This window comes from Alosa sapidissima, chromosome 15 (assembly GCF_018492685.1).
Source record: "Alosa sapidissima isolate fAloSap1 chromosome 15, fAloSap1.pri, whole genome shotgun sequence".
Classification (NCBI taxonomy): Eukaryota; Metazoa; Chordata; class Actinopteri; order Clupeiformes; family Clupeidae; genus Alosa; species Alosa sapidissima.
Window position 1 is genome coordinate 1,261,305 of NC_055971.1, and position 23,162 is coordinate 1,284,466.

The 23,162-nt window shown below is 37.6% G+C and overlaps 1 protein-coding gene across 8 annotated transcripts in view; it reads left to right on the forward strand.

Annotated features, from left to right (window-relative positions):
- Window positions 1-16,129: 16,129 nt before the first annotated feature.
- The window catches only part of exoc3l2b (exocyst complex component 3-like 2b), a 163,646-nt gene continuing 156,613 nt past the window's right edge, over window positions 16,130-23,162 (forward strand). For 3 of the 8 annotated variants that reach the window (XM_042063810.1, XM_042063811.1, XM_042063817.1), the window contains exons 1-2: window positions 18,120-18,210; window positions 18,374-18,409. In XM_042063810.1, the coding sequence (XP_041919744.1) occupies window positions 18,155-18,210; window positions 18,374-18,409 (92 nt within the window). In that variant the 5' untranslated portion in view covers window positions 18,120-18,154. Of the gene's footprint in view, window positions 16,301-18,119; window positions 18,211-18,273; window positions 18,410-23,162 lie in introns of those variants that run through there. The other 5 variants (XM_042063814.1, XM_042063815.1, XM_042063813.1 and 2 more) reach the window with 3 other exon arrangements.

A 23,162-nucleotide genomic window follows, 5' to 3' on the forward strand; every position in this document is an offset into this window, starting at 1 on the left:
AGTCAAGTCAAGTCAAGTCAAGTCAAGTTTATTTATATAGCACATTTCATACACAGAGGTCATTTAATGTGCTTTACATAAACAAAACCAAACGATAATAACAAATAAAAGCATAGAAGGGCAATATAGTCAAAGAATAGTTAAAAGGTAAAGATCATAATAAAAAGAAAACATAAAACACAAGGTAAAATCATTTAAAAATAAAGAATAATTAGTAAGCAAAAACAAAGGCAAAAGTAGTAAAAAAAGTAATAAAACACAAAGTAGAATAATTATCGAGGCAGATTCAGAATTTGTAACTCGGCACAGTTAGCAGAAAGCGTCTGAGAACAGTTTGGTCTTAAGTCTAGATTTAAAACTGGCTACAGTTGGGGCCTTTTTAATGTCATCCGAAAGTTGGTTCCACAGCTGAGCCGCATAGCAGCTAAAAGCTGCTTCACCATGTTTAGTTCTAACTGTAGGTTTTACTAGCAGGTTTTTCACCTGGGACCTGAGAGGACGAGAAGGTGTGTACTGCTGAAGCATGTCTGACAAGTATTTAGGTCCTGCTCCATTTACTGATTTATAAACAAGCAATAGTGCTTTAAAGTCAATTCTGTGACTTACTGGAAGCCAGTGCAAGGACTTAAGAATTGGAGTAATGTGGTCAGTTCTTTTAGTTTTTGTTAGAGTCCTAGCTGCTGCATTTTGTATCACCTGAAGCTGTTTAATAGTCTTTTTAGGAAGGCCTGTGAACAGTCCATTGCAGTAATCAACCCTGCTGGAGATAAATGCATGAATGAGTTTTTCTAAGTCATGTTTTGACATCAGCCCTCTGAGTTTGACAATATTTTTGAGGTGGTAAAAAGCTGATTTAGTTATCACTTTCATGTGGCTGTTGAAATTTAGATCACTGTCAATTAATACACCAAGATTTTTAACAGTATCCTTTGCCTTCAACCCTTTTGTGTCAAGGAGAGTGGCAACCCTAAGTCTTTCCTCATTTCTACCAAATATAATTACTTCAGTTTTTTCTTTGTTCAGCTGAAGAAAATTTTGAGACATCCAGGTGTTGATTTGTTCTATACACTGACACATAGATTCAAGAGGACCATAGTTGTTTGGTGATAGAGCTAAGTAAATTTGTGTGTCATCTGCATAGCTATGATATGAAATCAAATTATTTTGAATGATTTGTCCAAGTGGGAGCATATAGAGGTTGAATAATAGTGGCCCCAAGATCGACCCCTGGGGAACACCACAGGTCAAGGACGTTGGTGTTGAGGTACAGTTTCCGATGGCAACAAAGAAGCTCCTTTCTTGTAGATATGATTTTAGCCAGCTGATAACTATGCCTGTAAATCCAACCCAGTGTTCTAGTCTGTGTAGTAAAATATTGTGATCAACAGTGTCAAATGCTGCACTAAGGTCCAGTAGCACTAGGACTGATGTTTTACCTGAATCTGTGTTGAGGCGTATGTCATTGGAAACTTTAATGAGAGCTGTTTCAGTGCTGTGATTTGCCCGAAAACCAGACTGAAAGTAATCAAAATACCCATTTGATGTTAGGAAGGTGGTTAATTGATTAAAGACTACAAGTTCAATAATTTTGCCAATAAAAGGTAGATTGGATATGGGCCTGTAATTGTTTAGCATGGAGGCATCCAGGTTATTCTTCTTGAGAAGTGGCTTTACAACAGCTGTTTTCAGTGACTTAGGAAAAGTGCCAGACAGCAATGATACATTTACAATTTGAAGGACATCCGCCGCTATGAGGTGAAAAACAGTTTTGAAGAAATTAGTGAGGACTTTTATTTTGAAACAGTTTTTGGCAGAGGAAGCAGTTGAACAGGATGTGTAGTCTTAATAGGGCCAGTTTGTATGCTTAAAGCCTGAGACTGGCAGTTGGTCCAGGTGGCCCGAACACCTGCCATAGGATTCTAATTGCTTAACGGCCGTATTGTGATGTCATAATCATAATGTTAAGTCAATGGGGAAATTTTGATTAGTTTTTAATTAATAGTTTAAAAAGTATAAAAGTTACAAAGTTGAAAAATACATAGCACCCATGTCCTAAGTAAGACCTACGTAACATAGTTTGAATGAAGTTTCTACGTTAAACGGTTGAAGCTGCATTAAATGCGTTAGAAGAAGAAGAAGAACTAGAAAAGCATTTCCTGAAGGAAATACAGTGCATGAAAATGCAAAAATATGATGTAAAATATCATACAGAGTAAAAACAAACTATATTGGTTGCTAAGTAGATGAGGTTTAATATAGTTGGAATGACTGAACAGTTAAATAGGTGGATAGTTTAAATGGTTAAATTATTTAGGTAGATAGTTGACGATAACTGACAGTTGGAATGGCTCTAATGTTTGCTAGCAGTTATGCTTACTATGTTAACAAAGATAATAATGTTAACAAAGTTACTATGCTAACTAGCATGTTAACATGCTAGCATGCTAACTATGCTCACCATGTTACTTAGCTAATCGTTTTTAGTAGTTTTGCTAAAAATGCTAACTAGCATGCTAACATGCTAGCGCTAGCATGCTAACTATGCTAACCACGTTACTTAGCTGACTTAGCTAATCGTTTTTAGCGGTTTTGCTAAAAATGCTAACTAGCATGCTAACTATGCTAACCACGTTACTTAGCTGACTTAGCTAATAGTTTTTAGCAGTTTTGCTAAAAATGCTAACTAGCATGCTAACATGTTAGCATGCTAACTATGCTAACCATGTGACTTAGCTAACTTAGCTAATCATTTTAAGCAGTTTTGTTAAAAATGCTAACTAGCATGCTAACATGCTAGCATGCTAACTATGCTAACCATGTGACTTAGCTAACTTAGCTAATCATTTTAAGCAGTTTTGCTAAAAATGCTAACTTAGCATGCTAACATGCTAGCATGCTAACTATGCTAACTATGTTACTTAGCTAACTAGCTACAGTGGGTAGGAGTCATAGTTGATGACAAGTAACAGTTACAATGGCTGAACAGTTAAAAAGTTCAGTAGTTTAAAGGGTTGAATTGTTTAACAGTGAAATATTGTAGTCAAGTCAAGTCAAGTCAAGTCAAGTTTATTTATATAGCACATTTCATACACAGAGGTCATTTAATGTGCTTTACATAAACAAAACCAAACGATAATAACAAATAAAAGCATAGAAGGGCAATATAGTCAAAGAATAGTTAAAAGGTAAAGATCATAATAAAAAGAAAACATAAAACACAAGGTAAAATCATTTAAAAATAAAGAATAATTAGTAAGCAAAAACAAAGGCAAAAGTAGTAAAAAAAGTAATAAAACACAAAGTAGAATAATTATCGAGGCAGATTCAGAATTTGTAACTCGGCACAGTTAGCAGAAAGCGTCTGAGAACAGTTTGGTCTTAAGTCTAGATTTAAAACTGGCTACAGTTGGGGCCTTTTTAATGTCATCCGAAAGTTGGTTCCACAGCTGAGCCGCATAGCAGCTAAAAGCTGCTTCACCATGTTTAGTTCTAACTGTAGGTTTTACTAGCAGGTTTTTCACCTGGGACCTGAGAGGACGAGAAGGTGTGTACTGCTGAAGCATGTCTGACAAGTATTTAGGTCCTGCTCCATTTACTGATTTATAAACAAGCAATAGTGCTTTAAAGTCAATTCTGTGACTTACTGGAAGCCAGTGCAAGGACTTAAGAATTGGAGTAATGTGGTCAGTTCTTTTAGTTTTTGTTAGAGTCCTAGCTGCTGCATTTTGTATCACCTGAAGCTGTTTAATAGTCTTTTTAGGAAGGCCTGTGAACAGTCCATTGCAGTAATCAACCCTGCTGGAGATAAATGCATGAATGAGTTTTTCTAAGTCATGTTTTGACATCAGCCCTCTGAGTTTGACAATATTTTTGAGGTGGTAAAAAGCTGATTTAGTTATCACTTTCATGTGGCTGTTGAAATTTAGATCACTGTCAATTAATACACCAAGATTTTTAACAGTATCCTTTGCCTTCAACCCTTTTGTGTCAAGGAGAGTGGCAACCCTAAGTCTTTCCTCATTTCTACCAAATATAATTACTTCAGTTTTTTCTTTGTTCAGCTGAAGAAAATTTTGAGACATCCAGGTGTTGATTTGTTCTATACACTGACACATAGATTCAAGAGGACCATAGTTGTTTGGTGATAGAGCTAAGTAAATTTGTGTGTCATCTGCATAGCTATGATATGAAATCAAATTATTTTGAATGATTTGTCCAAGTGGGAGCATATAGAGGTTGAATAATAGTGGCCCCAAGATCGACCCCTGGGGAACACCACAGGTCAAGGACGTTGGTGTTGAGGTACAGTTTCCGATGGCAACAAAGAAGCTCCTTTCTTGTAGATATGATTTTAGCCAGCTGATAACTATGCCTGTAAATCCAACCCAGTGTTCTAGTCTGTGTAGTAAAATATTGTGATCAACAGTGTCAAATGCTGCACTAAGGTCCAGTAGCACTAGGACTGATGTTTTACCTGAATCTGTGTTGAGGCGTATGTCATTGGAAACTTTAATGAGAGCTGTTTCAGTGCTGTGATTTGCCCGAAAACCAGACTGAAAGTAATCAAAATACCCATTTGATGTTAGGAAGGTGGTTAATTGATTAAAGACTACAAGTTCAATAATTTTGCCAATAAAAGGTAGATTGGATATGGGCCTGTAATTGTTTAGCATGGAGGCATCCAGGTTATTCTTCTTGAGAAGTGGCTTTACAACAGCTGTTTTCAGTGACTTAGGAAAAGTGCCAGACAGCAATGATACATTTACAATTTGAAGGACATCCGCCGCTATGAGGTGAAAAACAGTTTTGAAGAAATTAGTGAGGACTTTTATTTTGAAACAGTTTTTGGCAGAGGAAGCAGTTGAACAGGATGTGTAGTCTTAATAGGGCCAGTTTGTATGCTTAAAGCCTGAGACTGGCAGTTGGTCCAGGTGGCCCGAACACCTGCCATAGGATTCTAATTGCTTAACGGCCGTATTGTGATGTCATAATCATAATGTTAAGTCAATGGGGAAATTTTGATTAGTTTTTAATTAATAGTTTAAAAAGTATAAAAGTTACAAAGTTGAAAAATACATAGCACCCATGTCCTAAGTAAGACCTACGTAACATAGTTTGAATGAAGTTTCTACGTTAAACGGTTGAAGCTGCATTAAATGCGTTAGAAGAAGAAGAAGAACTAGAAAAGCATTTCCTGAAGGAAATACAGTGCATGAAAATGCAAAAATATGATGTAAAATATCATACAGAGTAAAAACAAACTATATTGGTTGCTAAGTAGATGAGGTTTAATATAGTTGGAATGACTGAACAGTTAAATAGGTGGATAGTTTAAATGGTTAAATTATTTAGGTAGATAGTTGACGATAACTGACAGTTGGAATGGCTCTAATGTTTGCTAGCAGTTATGCTTACTATGTTAACAAAGATAATAATGTTAACAAAGTTACTATGCTAACTAGCATGTTAACATGCTAGCATGCTAACTATGCTCACCATGTTACTTAGCTAATCGTTTTTAGTAGTTTTGCTAAAAATGCTAACTAGCATGCTAACATGCTAGCGCTAGCATGCTAACTATGCTAACCACGTTACTTAGCTGACTTAGCTAATCGTTTTTAGCGGTTTTGCTAAAAATGCTAACTAGCATGCTAACTATGCTAACCACGTTACTTAGCTGACTTAGCTAATAGTTTTTAGCAGTTTTGCTAAAAATGCTAACTAGCATGCTAACATGCTAGCATGCTAACTATGCTAACCATGTGACTTAGCTAACTTAGCTAATCATTTTAAGCAGTTTTGTTAAAAATGCTAACTAGCATGCTAACATGCTAGCATGCTAACTATGCTAACCATGTGACTTAGCTAACTTAGCTAATCATTTTAAGCAGTTTTGCTAAAAATGCTAACTTAGCATGCTAACATGCTAGCATGCTAACTATGTTACTTAGCTAACTAGCTACAGTGGGTAGGAGTCATAGTTGATGACAAGTAACAGTTACAATGGCTGAACAGTTAAAAAGTTCAGTAGTTTAAAGGGTTGAATTGTTTAACAGTGAAATATTGTAGTCAAGTCAAGTCAAGTCAAGTCAAGTTTATTTATATAGCACATTTCATACACAGAGGTCATTTAATGTGCTTTACATAAACAAAACCAAACGATAATAACAAATAAAAGCATAGAAGGGCAATATAGTCAAAGAATAGTTAAAAGGTAAAGATCATAATAAAAAGAAAACATAAAACACAAGGTAAAATCATTTAAAAATAAAGAATAATTAGTAAGCAAAAACAAAGGCAAAAGTAGTAAAAAAAGTAATAAAACACAAAGTAGAATAATTATCGAGGCAGATTCAGAATTTGTAACTCGGCACAGTTAGCAGAAAGCGTCTGAGAACAGTTTGGTCTTAAGTCTAGATTTAAAACTGGCTACAGTTGGGGCCTTTTTAATGTCATCCGAAAGTTGGTTCCACAGCTGAGCCGCATAGCAGCTAAAAGCTGCTTCACCATGTTTAGTTCTAACTGTAGGTTTTACTAGCAGGTTTTTCACCTGGGACCTGAGAGGACGAGAAGGTGTGTACTGCTGAAGCATGTCTGACAAGTATTTAGGTCCTGCTCCATTTACTGATTTATAAACAAGCAATAGTGCTTTAAAGTCAATTCTGTGACTTACTGGAAGCCAGTGCAAGGACTTAAGAATTGGAGTAATGTGGTCAGTTCTTTTAGTTTTTGTTAGAGTCCTAGCTGCTGCATTTTGTATCACCTGAAGCTGTTTAATAGTCTTTTTAGGAAGGCCTGTGAACAGTCCATTGCAGTAATCAACCCTGCTGGAGATAAATGCATGAATGAGTTTTTCTAAGTCATGTTTTGACATCAGCCCTCTGAGTTTGACAATATTTTTGAGGTGGTAAAAAGCTGATTTAGTTATCACTTTCATGTGGCTGTTGAAATTTAGATCACTGTCAATTAATACACCAAGATTTTTAACAGTATCCTTTGCCTTCAACCCTTTTGTGTCAAGGAGAGTGGCAACCCTAAGTCTTTCCTCATTTCTACCAAATATAATTACTTCAGTTTTTTCTTTGTTCAGCTGAAGAAAATTTTGAGACATCCAGGTGTTGATTTGTTCTATACACTGACACATAGATTCAAGAGGACCATAGTTGTTTGGTGATAGAGCTAAGTAAATTTGTGTGTCATCTGCATAGCTATGATATGAAATCAAATTATTTTGAATGATTTGTCCAAGTGGGAGCATATAGAGGTTGAATAATAGTGGCCCCAAGATCGACCCCTGGGGAACACCACAGGTCAAGGACGTTGGTGTTGAGGTACAGTTTCCGATGGCAACAAAGAAGCTCCTTTCTTGTAGATATGATTTTAGCCAGCTGATAACTATGCCTGTAAATCCAACCCAGTGTTCTAGTCTGTGTAGTAAAATATTGTGATCAACAGTGTCAAATGCTGCACTAAGGTCCAGTAGCACTAGGACTGATGTTTTACCTGAATCTGTGTTGAGGCGTATGTCATTGGAAACTTTAATGAGAGCTGTTTCAGTGCTGTGATTTGCCCGAAAACCAGACTGAAAGTAATCAAAATACCCATTTGATGTTAGGAAGGTGGTTAATTGATTAAAGACTACAAGTTCAATAATTTTGCCAATAAAAGGTAGATTGGATATGGGCCTGTAATTGTTTAGCATGGAGGCATCCAGGTTATTCTTCTTGAGAAGTGGCTTTACAACAGCTGTTTTCAGTGACTTAGGAAAAGTGCCAGACAGCAATGATACATTTACAATTTGAAGGACATCCGCCGCTATGAGGTGAAAAACAGTTTTGAAGAAATTAGTGAGGACTTTTATTTTGAAACAGTTTTTGGCAGAGGAAGCAGTTGAACAGGATGTGTAGTCTTAATAGGGCCAGTTTGTATGCTTAAAGCCTGAGACTGGCAGTTGGTCCAGGTGGCCCGAACACCTGCCATAGGATTCTAATTGCTTAACGGCCGTATTGTGATGTCATAATCATAATGTTAAGTCAATGGGGAAATTTTGATTAGTTTTTAATTAATAGTTTAAAAAGTATAAAAGTTACAAAGTTGAAAAATACATAGCACCCATGTCCTAAGTAAGACCTACGTAACATAGTTTGAATGAAGTTTCTACGTTAAACGGTTGAAGCTGCATTAAATGCGTTAGAAGAAGAAGAAGAACTAGAAAAGCATTTCCTGAAGGAAATACAGTGCATGAAAATGCAAAAATATGATGTAAAATATCATACAGAGTAAAAACAAACTATATTGGTTGCTAAGTAGATGAGGTTTAATATAGTTGGAATGACTGAACAGTTAAATAGGTGGATAGTTTAAATGGTTAAATTATTTAGGTAGATAGTTGACGATAACTGACAGTTGGAATGGCTCTAATGTTTGCTAGCAGTTATGCTTACTATGTTAACAAAGATAATAATGTTAACAAAGTTACTATGCTAACTAGCATGTTAACATGCTAGCATGCTAACTATGCTCACCATGTTACTTAGCTAATCGTTTTTAGTAGTTTTGCTAAAAATGCTAACTAGCATGCTAACATGCTAGCGCTAGCATGCTAACTATGCTAACCACGTTACTTAGCTGACTTAGCTAATCGTTTTTAGCGGTTTTGCTAAAAATGCTAACTAGCATGCTAACTATGCTAACCACGTTACTTAGCTGACTTAGCTAATAGTTTTTAGCAGTTTTGCTAAAAATGCTAACTAGCATGCTAACATGCTAGCATGCTAACTATGCTAACCATGTGACTTAGCTAACTTAGCTAATCATTTTAAGCAGTTTTGTTAAAAATGCTAACTAGCATGCTAACATGCTAGCATGCTAACTATGCTAACCATGTGACTTAGCTAACTTAGCTAATCATTTTAAGCAGTTTTGCTAAAAATGCTAACTTAGCATGCTAACATGCTAGCATGCTAACTATGTTACTTAGCTAACTAGCTACAGTGGGTAGGAGTCATAGTTGATGACAAGTAACAGTTACAATGGCTGAACAGTTAAAAAGTTCAGTAGTTTAAAGGGTTGAATTGTTTAACAGTGAAATATTGTAGTCAAGTCAAGTCAAGTCAAGTCAAGTTTATTTATATAGCACATTTCATACACAGAGGTCATTTAATGTGCTTTACATAAACAAAACCAAACGATAATAACAAATAAAAGCATAGAAGGGCAATATAGTCAAAGAATAGTTAAAAGGTAAAGATCATAATAAAAAGAAAACATAAAACACAAGGTAAAATCATTTAAAAATAAAGAATAATTAGTAAGCAAAAACAAAGGCAAAAGTAGTAAAAAAAGTAATAAAACACAAAGTAGAATAATTATCGAGGCAGATTCAGAATTTGTAACTCGGCACAGTTAGCAGAAAGCGTCTGAGAACAGTTTGGTCTTAAGTCTAGATTTAAAACTGGCTACAGTTGGGGCCTTTTTAATGTCATCCGAAAGTTGGTTCCACAGCTGAGCCGCATAGCAGCTAAAAGCTGCTTCACCATGTTTAGTTCTAACTGTAGGTTTTACTAGCAGGTTTTTCACCTGGGACCTGAGAGGACGAGAAGGTGTGTACTGCTGAAGCATGTCTGACAAGTATTTAGGTCCTGCTCCATTTACTGATTTATAAACAAGCAATAGTGCTTTAAAGTCAATTCTGTGACTTACTGGAAGCCAGTGCAAGGACTTAAGAATTGGAGTAATGTGGTCAGTTCTTTTAGTTTTTGTTAGAGTCCTAGCTGCTGCATTTTGTATCACCTGAAGCTGTTTAATAGTCTTTTTAGGAAGGCCTGTGAACAGTCCATTGCAGTAATCAACCCTGCTGGAGATAAATGCATGAATGAGTTTTTCTAAGTCATGTTTTGACATCAGCCCTCTGAGTTTGACAATATTTTTGAGGTGGTAAAAAGCTGATTTAGTTATCACTTTCATGTGGCTGTTGAAATTTAGATCACTGTCAATTAATACACCAAGATTTTTAACAGTATCCTTTGCCTTCAACCCTTTTGTGTCAAGGAGAGTGGCAACCCTAAGTCTTTCCTCATTTCTACCAAATATAATTACTTCAGTTTTTTCTTTGTTCAGCTGAAGAAAATTTTGAGACATCCAGGTGTTGATTTGTTCTATACACTGACACATAGATTCAAGAGGACCATAGTTGTTTGGTGATAGAGCTAAGTAAATTTGTGTGTCATCTGCATAGCTATGATATGAAATCAAATTATTTTGAATGATTTGTCCAAGTGGGAGCATATAGAGGTTGAATAATAGTGGCCCCAAGATCGACCCCTGGGGAACACCACAGGTCAAGGACGTTGGTGTTGAGGTACAGTTTCCGATGGCAACAAAGAAGCTCCTTTCTTGTAGATATGATTTTAGCCAGCTGATAACTATGCCTGTAAATCCAACCCAGTGTTCTAGTCTGTGTAGTAAAATATTGTGATCAACAGTGTCAAATGCTGCACTAAGGTCCAGTAGCACTAGGACTGATGTTTTACCTGAATCTGTGTTGAGGCGTATGTCATTGGAAACTTTAATGAGAGCTGTTTCAGTGCTGTGATTTGCCCGAAAACCAGACTGAAAGTAATCAAAATACCCATTTGATGTTAGGAAGGTGGTTAATTGATTAAAGACTACAAGTTCAATAATTTTGCCAATAAAAGGTAGATTGGATATGGGCCTGTAATTGTTTAGCATGGAGGCATCCAGGTTATTCTTCTTGAGAAGTGGCTTTACAACAGCTGTTTTCAGTGACTTAGGAAAAGTGCCAGACAGCAATGATACATTTACAATTTGAAGGACATCCGCCGCTATGAGGTGAAAAACAGTTTTGAAGAAATTAGTGAGGACTTTTATTTTGAAACAGTTTTTGGCAGAGGAAGCAGTTGAACAGGATGTGTAGTCTTAATAGGGCCAGTTTGTATGCTTAAAGCCTGAGACTGGCAGTTGGTCCAGGTGGCCCGAACACCTGCCATAAGATTCTAATTGCTTAACGGCCGTATTGTGATGTCATAATCATAATGTTAAGTCAATGGGGAAATTTTGATTAGTTTTTAATTAATAGTTTAAAAAGTATAAAAGTTACAAAGTTGAAAAATACATAGCACCCATGTCCTAAGTAAGACCTACGTAACATAGTTTGAATGAAGTTTCTACGTTAAACGGTTGAAGCTGCATTAAATGCGTTAGAAGAAGAAGAAGAACTAGAAAAGCATTTCCTGAAGGAAATACAGTGCATGAAAATGCAAAAATATGATGTAAAATATCATACAGAGTAAAAACAAACTATATTGGTTGCTAAGTAGATGAGGTTTAATATAGTTGGAATGACTGAACAGTTAAATAGGTGGATAGTTTAAATGGTTAAATTATTTAGGTAGATAGTTGACGATAACTGACAGTTGGAATGGCTCTAATGTTTGCTAGCAGTTATGCTAACTATGTTAACAAAGATAATAATGTTAACAAAGTTACTATGCTAACTAGCATGTTAACATGCTAGCATGCTAACTATGCTAACCATGTTACTTAGCTAATCGTTTTTAGCGGTTTTGCTAAAAATGCTAACTAGCATGCTAACATGCTAGCATGCTAACATGCTAGCATGCTAACATGCTAGCATGCTAACTATGCTAACCACGTTACTTAGCTGACTTAGCTAATCGTTTTTAGCAGTTTTGCTAAAAATGCTAACTAGCATGCTAACATGCTAGCATGCTAACTATGCTAACCATGTTACTTAGCTAACTTAGCTAACTAGCTACAGTGGGTAGGAGTCATAGTTGATGACAAGTAACAGTTACAATGGCTGAACAGTTAAAAAGTTCAGTAGTTTAAAGGGTTACATTGTTTAACAGTGAAATATTGTAGTGAGGACTTTTATTTTGAAACAGTTTTTGGCAGAGGAAGCAGTTGAACAGGATGTGTAGTCTTAATAGGGCCAGTTTGTATGCTTAAAGCCTGAGACTGGCAGTTGATCCAGGTGGCCCGAACACCTGCCATAGGATTCTAATTGCTTAACGGCTCTATTGTGATGTCATCAGCCCATGTTAAGTCTATGGGGAAATTTTGACTAGTTTTTAATTAATAGTTTAAAAAGTATAAAAGTTACAAAGCTGAAAAATACATAGCACCCATGTCCTAAGTAAGACCTACGTAACATAGTTTGAATGAAGTCTCTACGTTAAACGGTTGAAGCTGCATTAAGTGCGTTAGAAGAAGAATAATAATAAAATGCCTTGGAAGAACAGTACAGTGCATTTTCATGCACTGTAATAAGAAGAAGAAGCCTAGGAAGAACAGTACAGTGCATTTTCATGCACTGTAACTAGAAAAGCATTTCCTGAAGGAAATACAGTGCATGAAAATGCAAAAATAGGATGTAAAATATCATACAGAGTAAAAACAAACTATATTGGTTGCTAAGTAGATGAGGTTTAATATAGTTGGAATGACTGAACAGTTAAATAGGTGGATAGTTTAAATGGTTAAATTTTTTAGGTAGATAGTTGACGATAACTGACAGTTGGAATGGCTCTAATGTTTGCTAGCAGTTATGCTAACTATGTTAACAAAGATAATAATGTTAACAAAGTTACTATGCTAACTAGCATGCTAACAATGTTAAAATGCTAACTATGCTAACCATGTGACTTAGCTAACCTAGCTAATCATTTTTAGTAGTCATGCTAACTATTCTAACTAGCATGCTAACATGTTAGCATGCTAACTATGCTAACCATGTTACTTAGCTAACTTAGCTAATCATTTTTAGCAGTTTTGTTAAAAATGCTAACTAGCATGTTAGCATGCTAGCATGCTAACTATGCTAATGCTAACTATGCTAACCATGTTACTTAGCTAACTTAGCTAATCATTTTAAGCAGTTTTGCTAAAAATGCTAACTAGCATGCTAACATGCTAGCATGCTAACTATGCTAACCATGTTACTTAGCTAACTTAGCTAATCATTTTAAGCAGTTTTGCAAAAAATGTTAACTAGCATGATAACATGCTAGCATGCTAACTATGCTAACCATGTGACTTAGCTAACTTAGCTAACTAGCTACAGTAGGTAGGAGTCATAGTTGATGACAAGTAACAGTTACAATGGCTGAACAGTTAAAAAGTTCAGTAGTTTAAAGGGTTAAATTGTTTAACAGTGAAATATTGTGGTGAGGACTTTTATTTTGAAACAGTTTTTGGCAGAGGAAGCAGTTGAACAGGATGTGTAGTCTTAATAGGGCCAGTTTGTATGCTTAAAGCCTGAGACTGGCAGTTGGTCCAGGTGGCCCGAACACCTGCCATGGGATTCTAATTGCTTAACGGCTGTATTGTGATGTCATAATCATAATGTGAAGTCAATGGGGAAATTTTGATTAGTTTTTAATTAATAGTTTAAAAAGTATAAAAGTTACAAAGCTGAAAAATACATAGCACCCATGTCCTAAGTAAGACCTACGTAACATAGTTTGAATGAAGTTTCTACGTTAAACGGTTGAAGCTGCATTAAGTGCGTTAGAAGAAGAAGAATAAGAAGAAGCCTAGGAAGAACAGTACAGTGCATTTTCATGCACTGTAATAAGAAGAAGCCTAGGAAGAATAGTACAGTGCATTTTCATGCACTGTAATAAGAAGAAGAAGCCTAGGAAGAACAGTACAGTGCATTTTCATGCACTGTAATAAGAAGAAGCCTAGGAAGAACAGTACAGTGCATTTTCATGCACTGTAATAAGAAGAAGAAGCCTAGGAAGAACAGTACAGTGCATTTTCATGCACTGTAATAAGAAGAAGCCTAGGAAGAACAGTACAGTGCATTTTCATGCACTGTAATAAGAAGAAGAAGCCTAGGAAGAACAGTACAGTGCATTTTCATGCACTGTAATAAGAAGAAGCCTAGGAAGAACAGTACAGTGCATTTTCATGCACTGTAATAAGAAGCCTAGGAAGAACAGTACAGTGCATTTTCATGCACTGTAATAAGAAGAAGTTGTTGAAGTTGCCTAGGAAGAACAGTACAGTGCATTTTCATGCACTGTAATAAAATGCCTTGGAATAACAGTACAGTGCATTTTCATGCACTGTAATAATCAGAAGAAAAAGCCTTGGAAGAAATGCACTGTACTGTTCTTCCAAGGCTTTTTCTTAATAATAATAAGAAGAAGATGAGTAGGAAGAACAGTACAGTGCATTTTCATGCACTGTAAAAAGCCTTGGAAGAACAGTACAGTGCATTTTCATGCACTGTAATAAGAAGAACAGTGATAATAGTCCATTGCATTTACAGGCAATGCAATAAAACAATCTTTACAACCTTAGAAATCCAGGGCTTCACTCGATGGGGATCATCCATTTCTAAAACTGAAGATGATACAGGGCTTCAGCCTGCAGCCTTCAGCCTAGATGTAACATCTACTGTTTCAAGGTTACCACATCCACATAAACAATAACCACCTCCAGAGGTCACCAAAGTGCTATTCCCTTGGCCTACCTCTACCCTGATGCACTAAAACAGAAGTTACATTAATTTTGTCTGTATTCAAACAGATGTCCCCTCTCTGTCTGTAATGCAAACATACACACAATCTCTTACTCATTCGCTCTCACACACACACACTTCTCTCTATATGAGATAGGTAAATGTACATGTATACAGGGTGGGATTTGTAGGGAGGGATGGTGGAGGATTTCCCCCCCTCTGGTTTTCCTATCCCTAACTCTGCTAAATTATTTTTATCCCTGGTGGGGACAACATTTATCCCCCTCTGCCCCTCATATTGATTAATGCTACTTCATATAAGTAAAGCGCTGCAATGTGAGAACAGTCTAGTAGGCTAGCCTACATTATAATCTGACATCAGAAACGCACCGTCACTGTCAGCACTCATGCTGCTGACACAGTGGCTGCGTGATAACTTAATTTGGCCTTGATCGTGCAGGACATTTCAGAATGTCGAGTGTGTAATCCATCATAAATGGTTAGTTTCAATGAAAAAGTTAGCTGGACAAATGAAAGAAAACAAGAAGGATTCAGTGAAGCATAATAATGTTTTCGAACCTTCAAAATTAGAAAACTGATGCAACTGAGATGGAGGACAACTGCACGTAGAGTAGAACGTAGGCCTATTGTCCGAAGGAACTTACATTAAATGAGGAGATATTTGCTGAATGTCACAAAAAGTGTTATAGAAATTGCTTGGCATCGCTTATTCAATGGCTCTCTACCGAAACACCTGTAGTTTGTGGAGGACGAACGAGAAAGTACTCGTTTGATAAATCAGCCAGTAGGCTAGGCCTAGTAGACAAATAACTTTTAGAAATAATCTGTACTGCAAAAACGAATGTTGGTGGGTATTTAAACTATCTAGCGGGTGTTTTAACAGCTGCAAGAAATAGAAGCTTCATGGTCTTTATGTTCTGGTTCGTAAATTATTTTCATAAAACTTCAAGTTGCCCTATAACTTTACTCTCCAAACTCTTCACTGCACTGTAGGCAATTAACTGATAGTATATGATAGGCTATTTATTTTCTGTAGGCTACAATAAACACATTTATTTTTTCAACTTTTGCAATATTACGCACTTGGCTACTGAACGCAAATCAGCAGGAGAGAGAATGCACGTAGCCTACGCATCGTGTAGCGCAATGTGTAGGCTTTTTGCTTACAAACTAACACTGTTAGCCAATTCACTAACTTAAGACTTCAGTGCCATCATATACAACGTTTTTTTACACAACAAATACAGAAAGGATGGAGGCAGCAAAAGTAGAGGAGTCATTTCAGATGGGGCAAGAACAAGGTGAATTTGTATTCTTGTCAAAACGTAGTCCTACAAACTTATTCAAAATCATCCCCCCCTCTGGTTTTTACACAAATCGCACCCTGCATGTATATGTGTATTATATGCATAGTTCCTCCTTGTTTCAGTCTTCCTACATTCTGAAAGAATTTTCCAATTATAAAATGCATGGGCTTATCAAAGCCAGCATCCCTAGACTGACTTGACTATTCAAAAGGAAGACTTCCTGTTGAGGCCTTTAGGCGCTGGGGGCAGGGGTGCTTGAGGAAAGGGGATGGCCCATTTCCTCAGGAAAAAAAGCATCACCGGCACACTACAAAACAAGCCTGCCAGGAAATAGTTCCAGCCCGGCCGATCCAGAGGTTCATTCTGGTTTCACTGTGCCAGTGGGACGTTATAGCCCAGCAACCAAGGAATTGGATATGCCACTACTGACAGATTCAACCGTTCTCATGTGCTGAGCAAGGTAAGAGTTGAATTTTGGGCTATGAGCTGCTCAGTTTCTAAATGCTGCCCCACAAACATTTTCCAGTTGTTTACATTTTTTGTCGATTTACAAAATCCAGTAGTGAAATAGACTGCTCAGAAGAATGGGGAAGATCTGTTATAATATCTGTAAATTGTTGTAAAATTTATTTAAGGTTTCTGATGACTTTGTTTGTTTTGTTTTTACTGTGGTTGTTATTTAGTTGAAATAAATATAAAGTAGGAATGTGAGGAATAGTTTAGTTTAATCTGTTTGATTACTTTGAACAATATGCTTATAGCGTTATAGTTCAGCAAAGGTATCTTTAGAAAATTTACAGAGAGAGCAGCTACAATCCCACATGTATGAAAATACACCTTACTATTAATTGTTTTGTATAATACTTTTGGATCGCTGAGATTGTATCTCCTAATCTCAATTTCTTGCTTGCATCCTTCAAATCTCAATTAAAAAACAATCTCTTGGTCTTTTCTTAGAGTTGTTGTAGGCCTGCAACAATTCCATGCATGATTGACTGCAGGTAGAAATATAAAGGAGATAAAATCACATCTCACAAGCAAAAATGTAAAATGTGAGTCAAATACTATTGATAAGTGGCTTCCATACCATGGAGATACTAAGCCATACAAAGGAGAACGATGTGAGTAATTTTTTTTCTCCCTGTGTGTTTTGCTCAAGAAAACTCACAAAGTTTTCAAGTGCCAATAGGCTAACTTTTGGCCTAAGCAGACCCATTTGTCCACTTGGATCACATAGAATGCAACATGGCCATGTGAAGTATTTTACTGATAACTGAAAAATCAACCAGTGGATTTCCTAGAGAAGATCAGATGACAAAAGTGGTGCACCGATGACAATAGTAAGAGGTACTGAACTCTGCCCTGAAAATGCTTACTGGACTATTTAGGCTGTTCAGGATCACAAAAGACAAAGAGCTGCTGGCATTTGGATGCATCCACTGTTTACATGTCAACTCCTTAGCTATTTACAACAACAGAGTGGAGGATCTCAGTTCATGGTGGTTATGTTCAATGTCTTTCTCAGCTACATATGTTTGTAGCTGTGTTGCCTACTCTAGGTGTCTCCATCCAATGCTATTCCAATGTTTTGTAAAGCAGATGGCATAGTGACAGTCCTCTCAGACAGGTATCATCTCCACATTGGGTGGCAACCAAACATTTAACAATGATGTTAAAATGATCATACTACATCAAATCATAATACAGAAATTGAGTTTTTATTATTGTATAAGAGGCTACAGTACATATCTGTCTTTGGCACCAGTAACAATCAATGACATAGGCACACTAATGTAGGCCAACATTAATTTCTTAACAGTTGCAAAGTATGAATTAATAGGTCTACATGTTCCTTGCACACACGGTTTAAGATGACATGTTTTTATTTACTTAGTTCGTGGATAATGGTGAGCACCATCCATTTATTTATCTAATTTATTTATCAAATTTAAGAATCTCTGTATCCTCTGTCATAGCCTAATTCCATCCCAAGTTGGTGGAATTCTGTAACCTAATTCCATTGGTAGATGGATAGATAGGCTACTGCTGAAGCCTACTGAAAAAATGCATTATAGGCCTATGTGGATTCTAGACATTGCAGCATGATCACCATATTAAGGGATATCAAAAGTGGTTGTAGTGCACAAATATGATCTGATTCATTTATATTATGGCTTGGGATAGGGCTCTATTGAAGTAATAATGCTGTGTGAAAGTGGTAGAATTCGCCACGTCTGCCAGTCAAGGGTAGCCTAGCCTAATGTAGTCCAGAAGGGATTTTTTTTGGTAGGCTTGTCTGTCCGTTTTTATAACAATGACATCGAGCTCAACAGTCTTCAAACGGCAAGAAAAGTCTGGCGCTCCTCATAGGTTGGTAGGCGTAGGCGTATCATTACTGTGCGGGAGTCTTGAGGAACCATCCCCTAGGTTAAACTCCAACAGACGTTGGTAATTGATGACACATATTGTTGGTCTGCAGCGAGCCGCCTAGAAAAAGTTAATTCACCTGGATTCCTTTTTATTTTGGCATTAGGCTACGGCGCTTAAGGACCTACCAGCCATGGGTAATGTGAGTAGCCTAACTTTTTACTTCTATAGACTAGTAGCCTAACTCGTCAATCAATGTTAGCCTACGGAGTTTGTTACGGAGGGCAAACGGCAATCTTGAGAATTGTTTTAGCAAGACATAGTTCTAACATAAAGCAAGTGCCACGATAGCCTAGAGCCAAACAATAATAAGCTAACTGATTTAGCATCTGCATTAGGCTATAATTCATAACTAACAATTTACGGTCGAATGATAATCACGGGACAAGGGGCACTCCATAAGTGGATGTAGCCTATTCTGGATTGTAATTGTGTGACCTTCACAGGTGAAATGGAATGGTTAGGCTAAATGATATCCAGTCTTAGCTGAAAATTAAGCCATAAGAAATAGCCTACAGCTCAGAAATATCCAAACATGTCGTTTTTCCGCCATATAGTAAGCCCTATATTTTCTTTTCAGACAAGGTTTACTCTATAAAGTAGGCTAGGCAGCATTGTGACTAGACTAACGTTAGACCTTGATCTAGCGGCTTGGGGTTAAATATTGACCAAATATAAGAGGTAGAAAAGGGTGTGTGATTATGGAAAAACACCAGGTTTATGGCAGTTTTATGGTAGGCTAGGTCATTCTCCTCTGTAGGCTACCTTGCAGTTTTGAACCCTTCTAATAAGGACTAAAGGCTTCTAATGATAGCTTAAAAAAATGTGTGATAGGCCTACAGTAATAGGCTACCATTTTTCTTTTTTAAAAAAAAGGCCTAGCCTACATCAATCTCTGAACTTTAAAGGCTTTAAATGGAAAGAAGAAAAAATTAAACCAAATCAAACCTTTTTGAAAAGTAGGCTATAGATATGGAGAGAGAGAAAGGCCTAAATGCTGAGATAACAATGGCAAGTTAATCTACACAATCCAGTCAGGAGATTAGGCATCACAGGTCTGTCCAAAAATTTTCTGTGACAACCCAGATAGCAAAATCAGATTGACAGATAACGGACCGCTGGTGGTATGCCGCCGGTGGCGTGCCACTTGTGGTCTGCTGTTGGACCACCATGTCTTTAAATTTAACTTGTCATGAATATTAAGAAAAGTTAATAAAAATTATATATGGAGTATAACTGAAATTTTTCTTCAAAATTTTAGACCAATAGTGGCAAAATATTGGGCAATTTGTCTGCAACCCGTCAGCAGACCGCCAGAGAACTGATGAGCAAAATGACAGCGGACCGCCAGCTATGCCCCCAATGGACTGACAGTGGTCCGCCAGCCTCTTGCTATCTAATGGGATAATGAATCGCTGGGCCCCTGGGCACAGATTTGAAAAGTGCTCCCCTGAGCAAATAAACACAGGCATGAAAAGTGCTCCCCTGCCCTGGTTAGTAACTCTGGCGGGTTTTGTGGAAATGGATTTAAGGCATCTTGCTGTGAAAATGGATGCCAATTGCAAAGCATGATTATCACACATAGTGTGACCCGTGTCATTTGACTGAGGGGCCCCATTCAGATATCAGGAGTGAATAACATCACCCATAGTATATGATTAAGGGGCCCTATTAAGACATCAAATAACATAACCCGTGTTATGGGGCAATATTGAGCCATCTCTGCCCATAACTCCAAAAATGGATTATGTCCGTTTTGCACAGAACTTGGTGGGCATATAGCCCAACAGGGATGGACAGTATACTCTTTTGATCCTGTGAGGGAAATTTCCTGTGATTCCGTGAGGGATGACACAGAACCATTGATTTTCGTTTTGATCCATCGGCCACCCACTGCACCGGACCCCCTAAAAAAGAGGGTAGGATGGAGACCGATGTCAAGAACCGTAGGGCCTAACCACTCATAGCGCCACTTAGTTAAAAATGAACTCACACACGCACACACATGGAAATGCACGCACGCACGCACACACACTTACGCACGCACGCACATACTGTACATAAACACACACACACAGACACACACACACAGACACACACATATACACTCACACAAGATGTCTGATATATCAGCTTTGATATAAGAACACCACCTCCAGCTAAACCTCTTTAAGACTGAACCACTGGTCTTCCCAGCCAAACAAAAAAGAGCAAATAAAAGTCTTTAGAAGAAAAAAGAAAAAGATGACTCTGGGTCAAGAACTAATCAGTCTCACCGGCTTGATGTAGGCTACAGGTCTCCAGTGGTCTCCCTGAGCGTAATACGCGCCTCTCTTCCCTCTCGCTTCCGTGATTTCTAAAGTCTTTCAAAGTTGATAGCTGATAGCTGACGGCTAGGTCAGTCAGCTGACTGGTTTAACAACCTGCTGATCCATTCTCCACACCAATAGCATAAATAAAAGTGTCCATACAGATTAGATATTCAATACAGGGCAACAGAGGCATAACAGGATGGGAAACAAATGATAGGGAATACACTTATAGGCTACCCGTCACCCTTTATTTTTATAACCGGGCCTTAGGAAAGTCTCCTATTTAACTTATGTGGCGGTGATGCATCATAAAGGTTTATGTCGACCACTGCGCTCCTCTAAAGTGGTCATCTGGTACCACTGCCCCTATACCCACGGCAATCCAGACTTTTTTCGTTTGTGGTCCCCTGATGGTGAAATGATCTGCCATGGTCCATCAAAGCAGCGGCATCCCTCTATATCAGGGGTATCCAAACTACGGTACTGCCTGCCGAGCATTTATTAGTTTATCATAGATCCGGCTCTCCACACACTTTAATCCGGCCTGCTGAGCATTTAATTAGGTTATCATAGGCTGCTCGCTATTTTTTCGTCGTGGTTAACTTGCTAGAAGTACTTCTCCTGAGCTGTGATTGTTGTAGAAAGAAATGGTAGCTTGACGGCTCCTACACACAGTTGCGTACGTTGCAGTGCTGGAGACGCATCCCATTCACTTTACATGGGCTCACGTCATCCGTTGCCGAACTGAATTGTGGATCCGTTGCGTCGCGTTTCTCTCGTCGCTCGCGTTGAGAAGTTCAGCTGTTGCTGCACCGACAGATGGCAACGGGCAATCAAGCCAATTGACGGACGGCACCAACCAATCACATTACCCTTTTACTTCAAATCATTTGCATAGCTACCGTCGGGAACACCCACTGGCATGCGTTGACGGTGAACTTGTGAACTTATTGCTGTAGGCCATCATCATCAAAACTATTCCACCTGTGTGTGCCATACAGTTTTGGCTACAGCACAAATATTTCCATCCATAGATAAAAATGAGCAAATCTAATCTCTGAATTTCTTTTCAAAGTGCACCAGATTGATGCATTTAAATGTTAAAATATACACAATTCCGTTATGGAGGAGCATGCCCCCGGACCTCCCTAGAGGGGCTTGTTCCCCAGTGCAGTACAGATGGATACTTCTTGGACATAGCATATGATCCTCATGCCAATTCTTGTGGCTACTCAAAGGAAGTAAGATAATAGGTCAATACAATATACATTATTCAGCATTTTCTTGTCATAGTATGCTAATCGTAATATTACTGCCTCAGGCAGAATATCCCTAACTCATGACAAAAGGGGTCGCATGACCTTTATTAGGAAGTTGTGACATGGAGAAAGCAAATGACAGCCAAAGCAAAGTTGATGCATAGAATACAGAAAAGCATACACATAATGAAAATGTAATATTAATCATCTCTATGTAATACATGTAGATTAGTATTCACTTCTAATACATATAAACGTATTAGTTATCACTTCCACTGCATAAGATTACCACAGTAATTCCTAACTTAAGTCTCATCTGCACTGTAGTTTAAACATTAGTCTAATGCTGTAGCTATAACTATGTAGTTTAAAAGATTAAATATTAGAATAGCTTAAATGTTATTATATTGCTGTAGTTATAGCTATGTAGCTTATTGGAATTTGATTTGACTAATTTCCAGGTCTGTATAAGTATGGAAAAATGAAACAAGGGCATTATGGAAAAATATTTGTATTTCCAGACTATTGCATCTACAGTACTAATTAGAGATGCACCGATATGGAATTGTAGGGCCGATAACGATAACCGATATTATTGGTTTGTTGTAGCCGATACCGATACGATAACCGATAATATTACTCTTGGAAAAAAAAATGTGAAAAGTGATTTGGGGAAAGCATAATTTTATTGCAGTAATTTTACCTACCACCAAATGATGGACAGAACTCATAATAGTCCTCAAGAGTACGGCAGTCAACAACATAACAGTAGCCTAGCCCTACAGTATGTGTGGCTCCTTTAAGTGAACCTGACGTCAGTGAATTGCGAGTGAGTGGCTAGAGAGTTTGAATCGTTTTCATTTAGGACTAAACGCTCATAAACGGCTCAGCTTGGAATAAGCTACAGTATAGCGACCAAATTAGAGTTTGTGAGGGAAACTTTTAAGATTTAGGGAAAGGTTTAGTTTCAACTGCGGGTAACTGAATAAAGCTGCAACTCCTCACTGTATCTTATGTCTACTCTGTTGTGCACAACCTGCTGCAGCAGAAATGAAAGGCGTTAGCCCCGAAGGTTTTAATAACTTATTATGATGACCTGTCTGGAACTGAAGCACGAATGGTTAGCATATTTCTAGGTAATAATACAAAACCCAAGCTAAAGTAATGCAAATATAATACTAAAACACAACTTATGTACTCGTCCCACTAACGACCAGCACGGTAAAGTGCAAACACACCAGCACAAGACGGCTCTAGATAGAGCTGAGCTCCGCTATGTTAAGGTTAAATGGCGGATCATTCACGTGAGGATTTTGAGATGCAC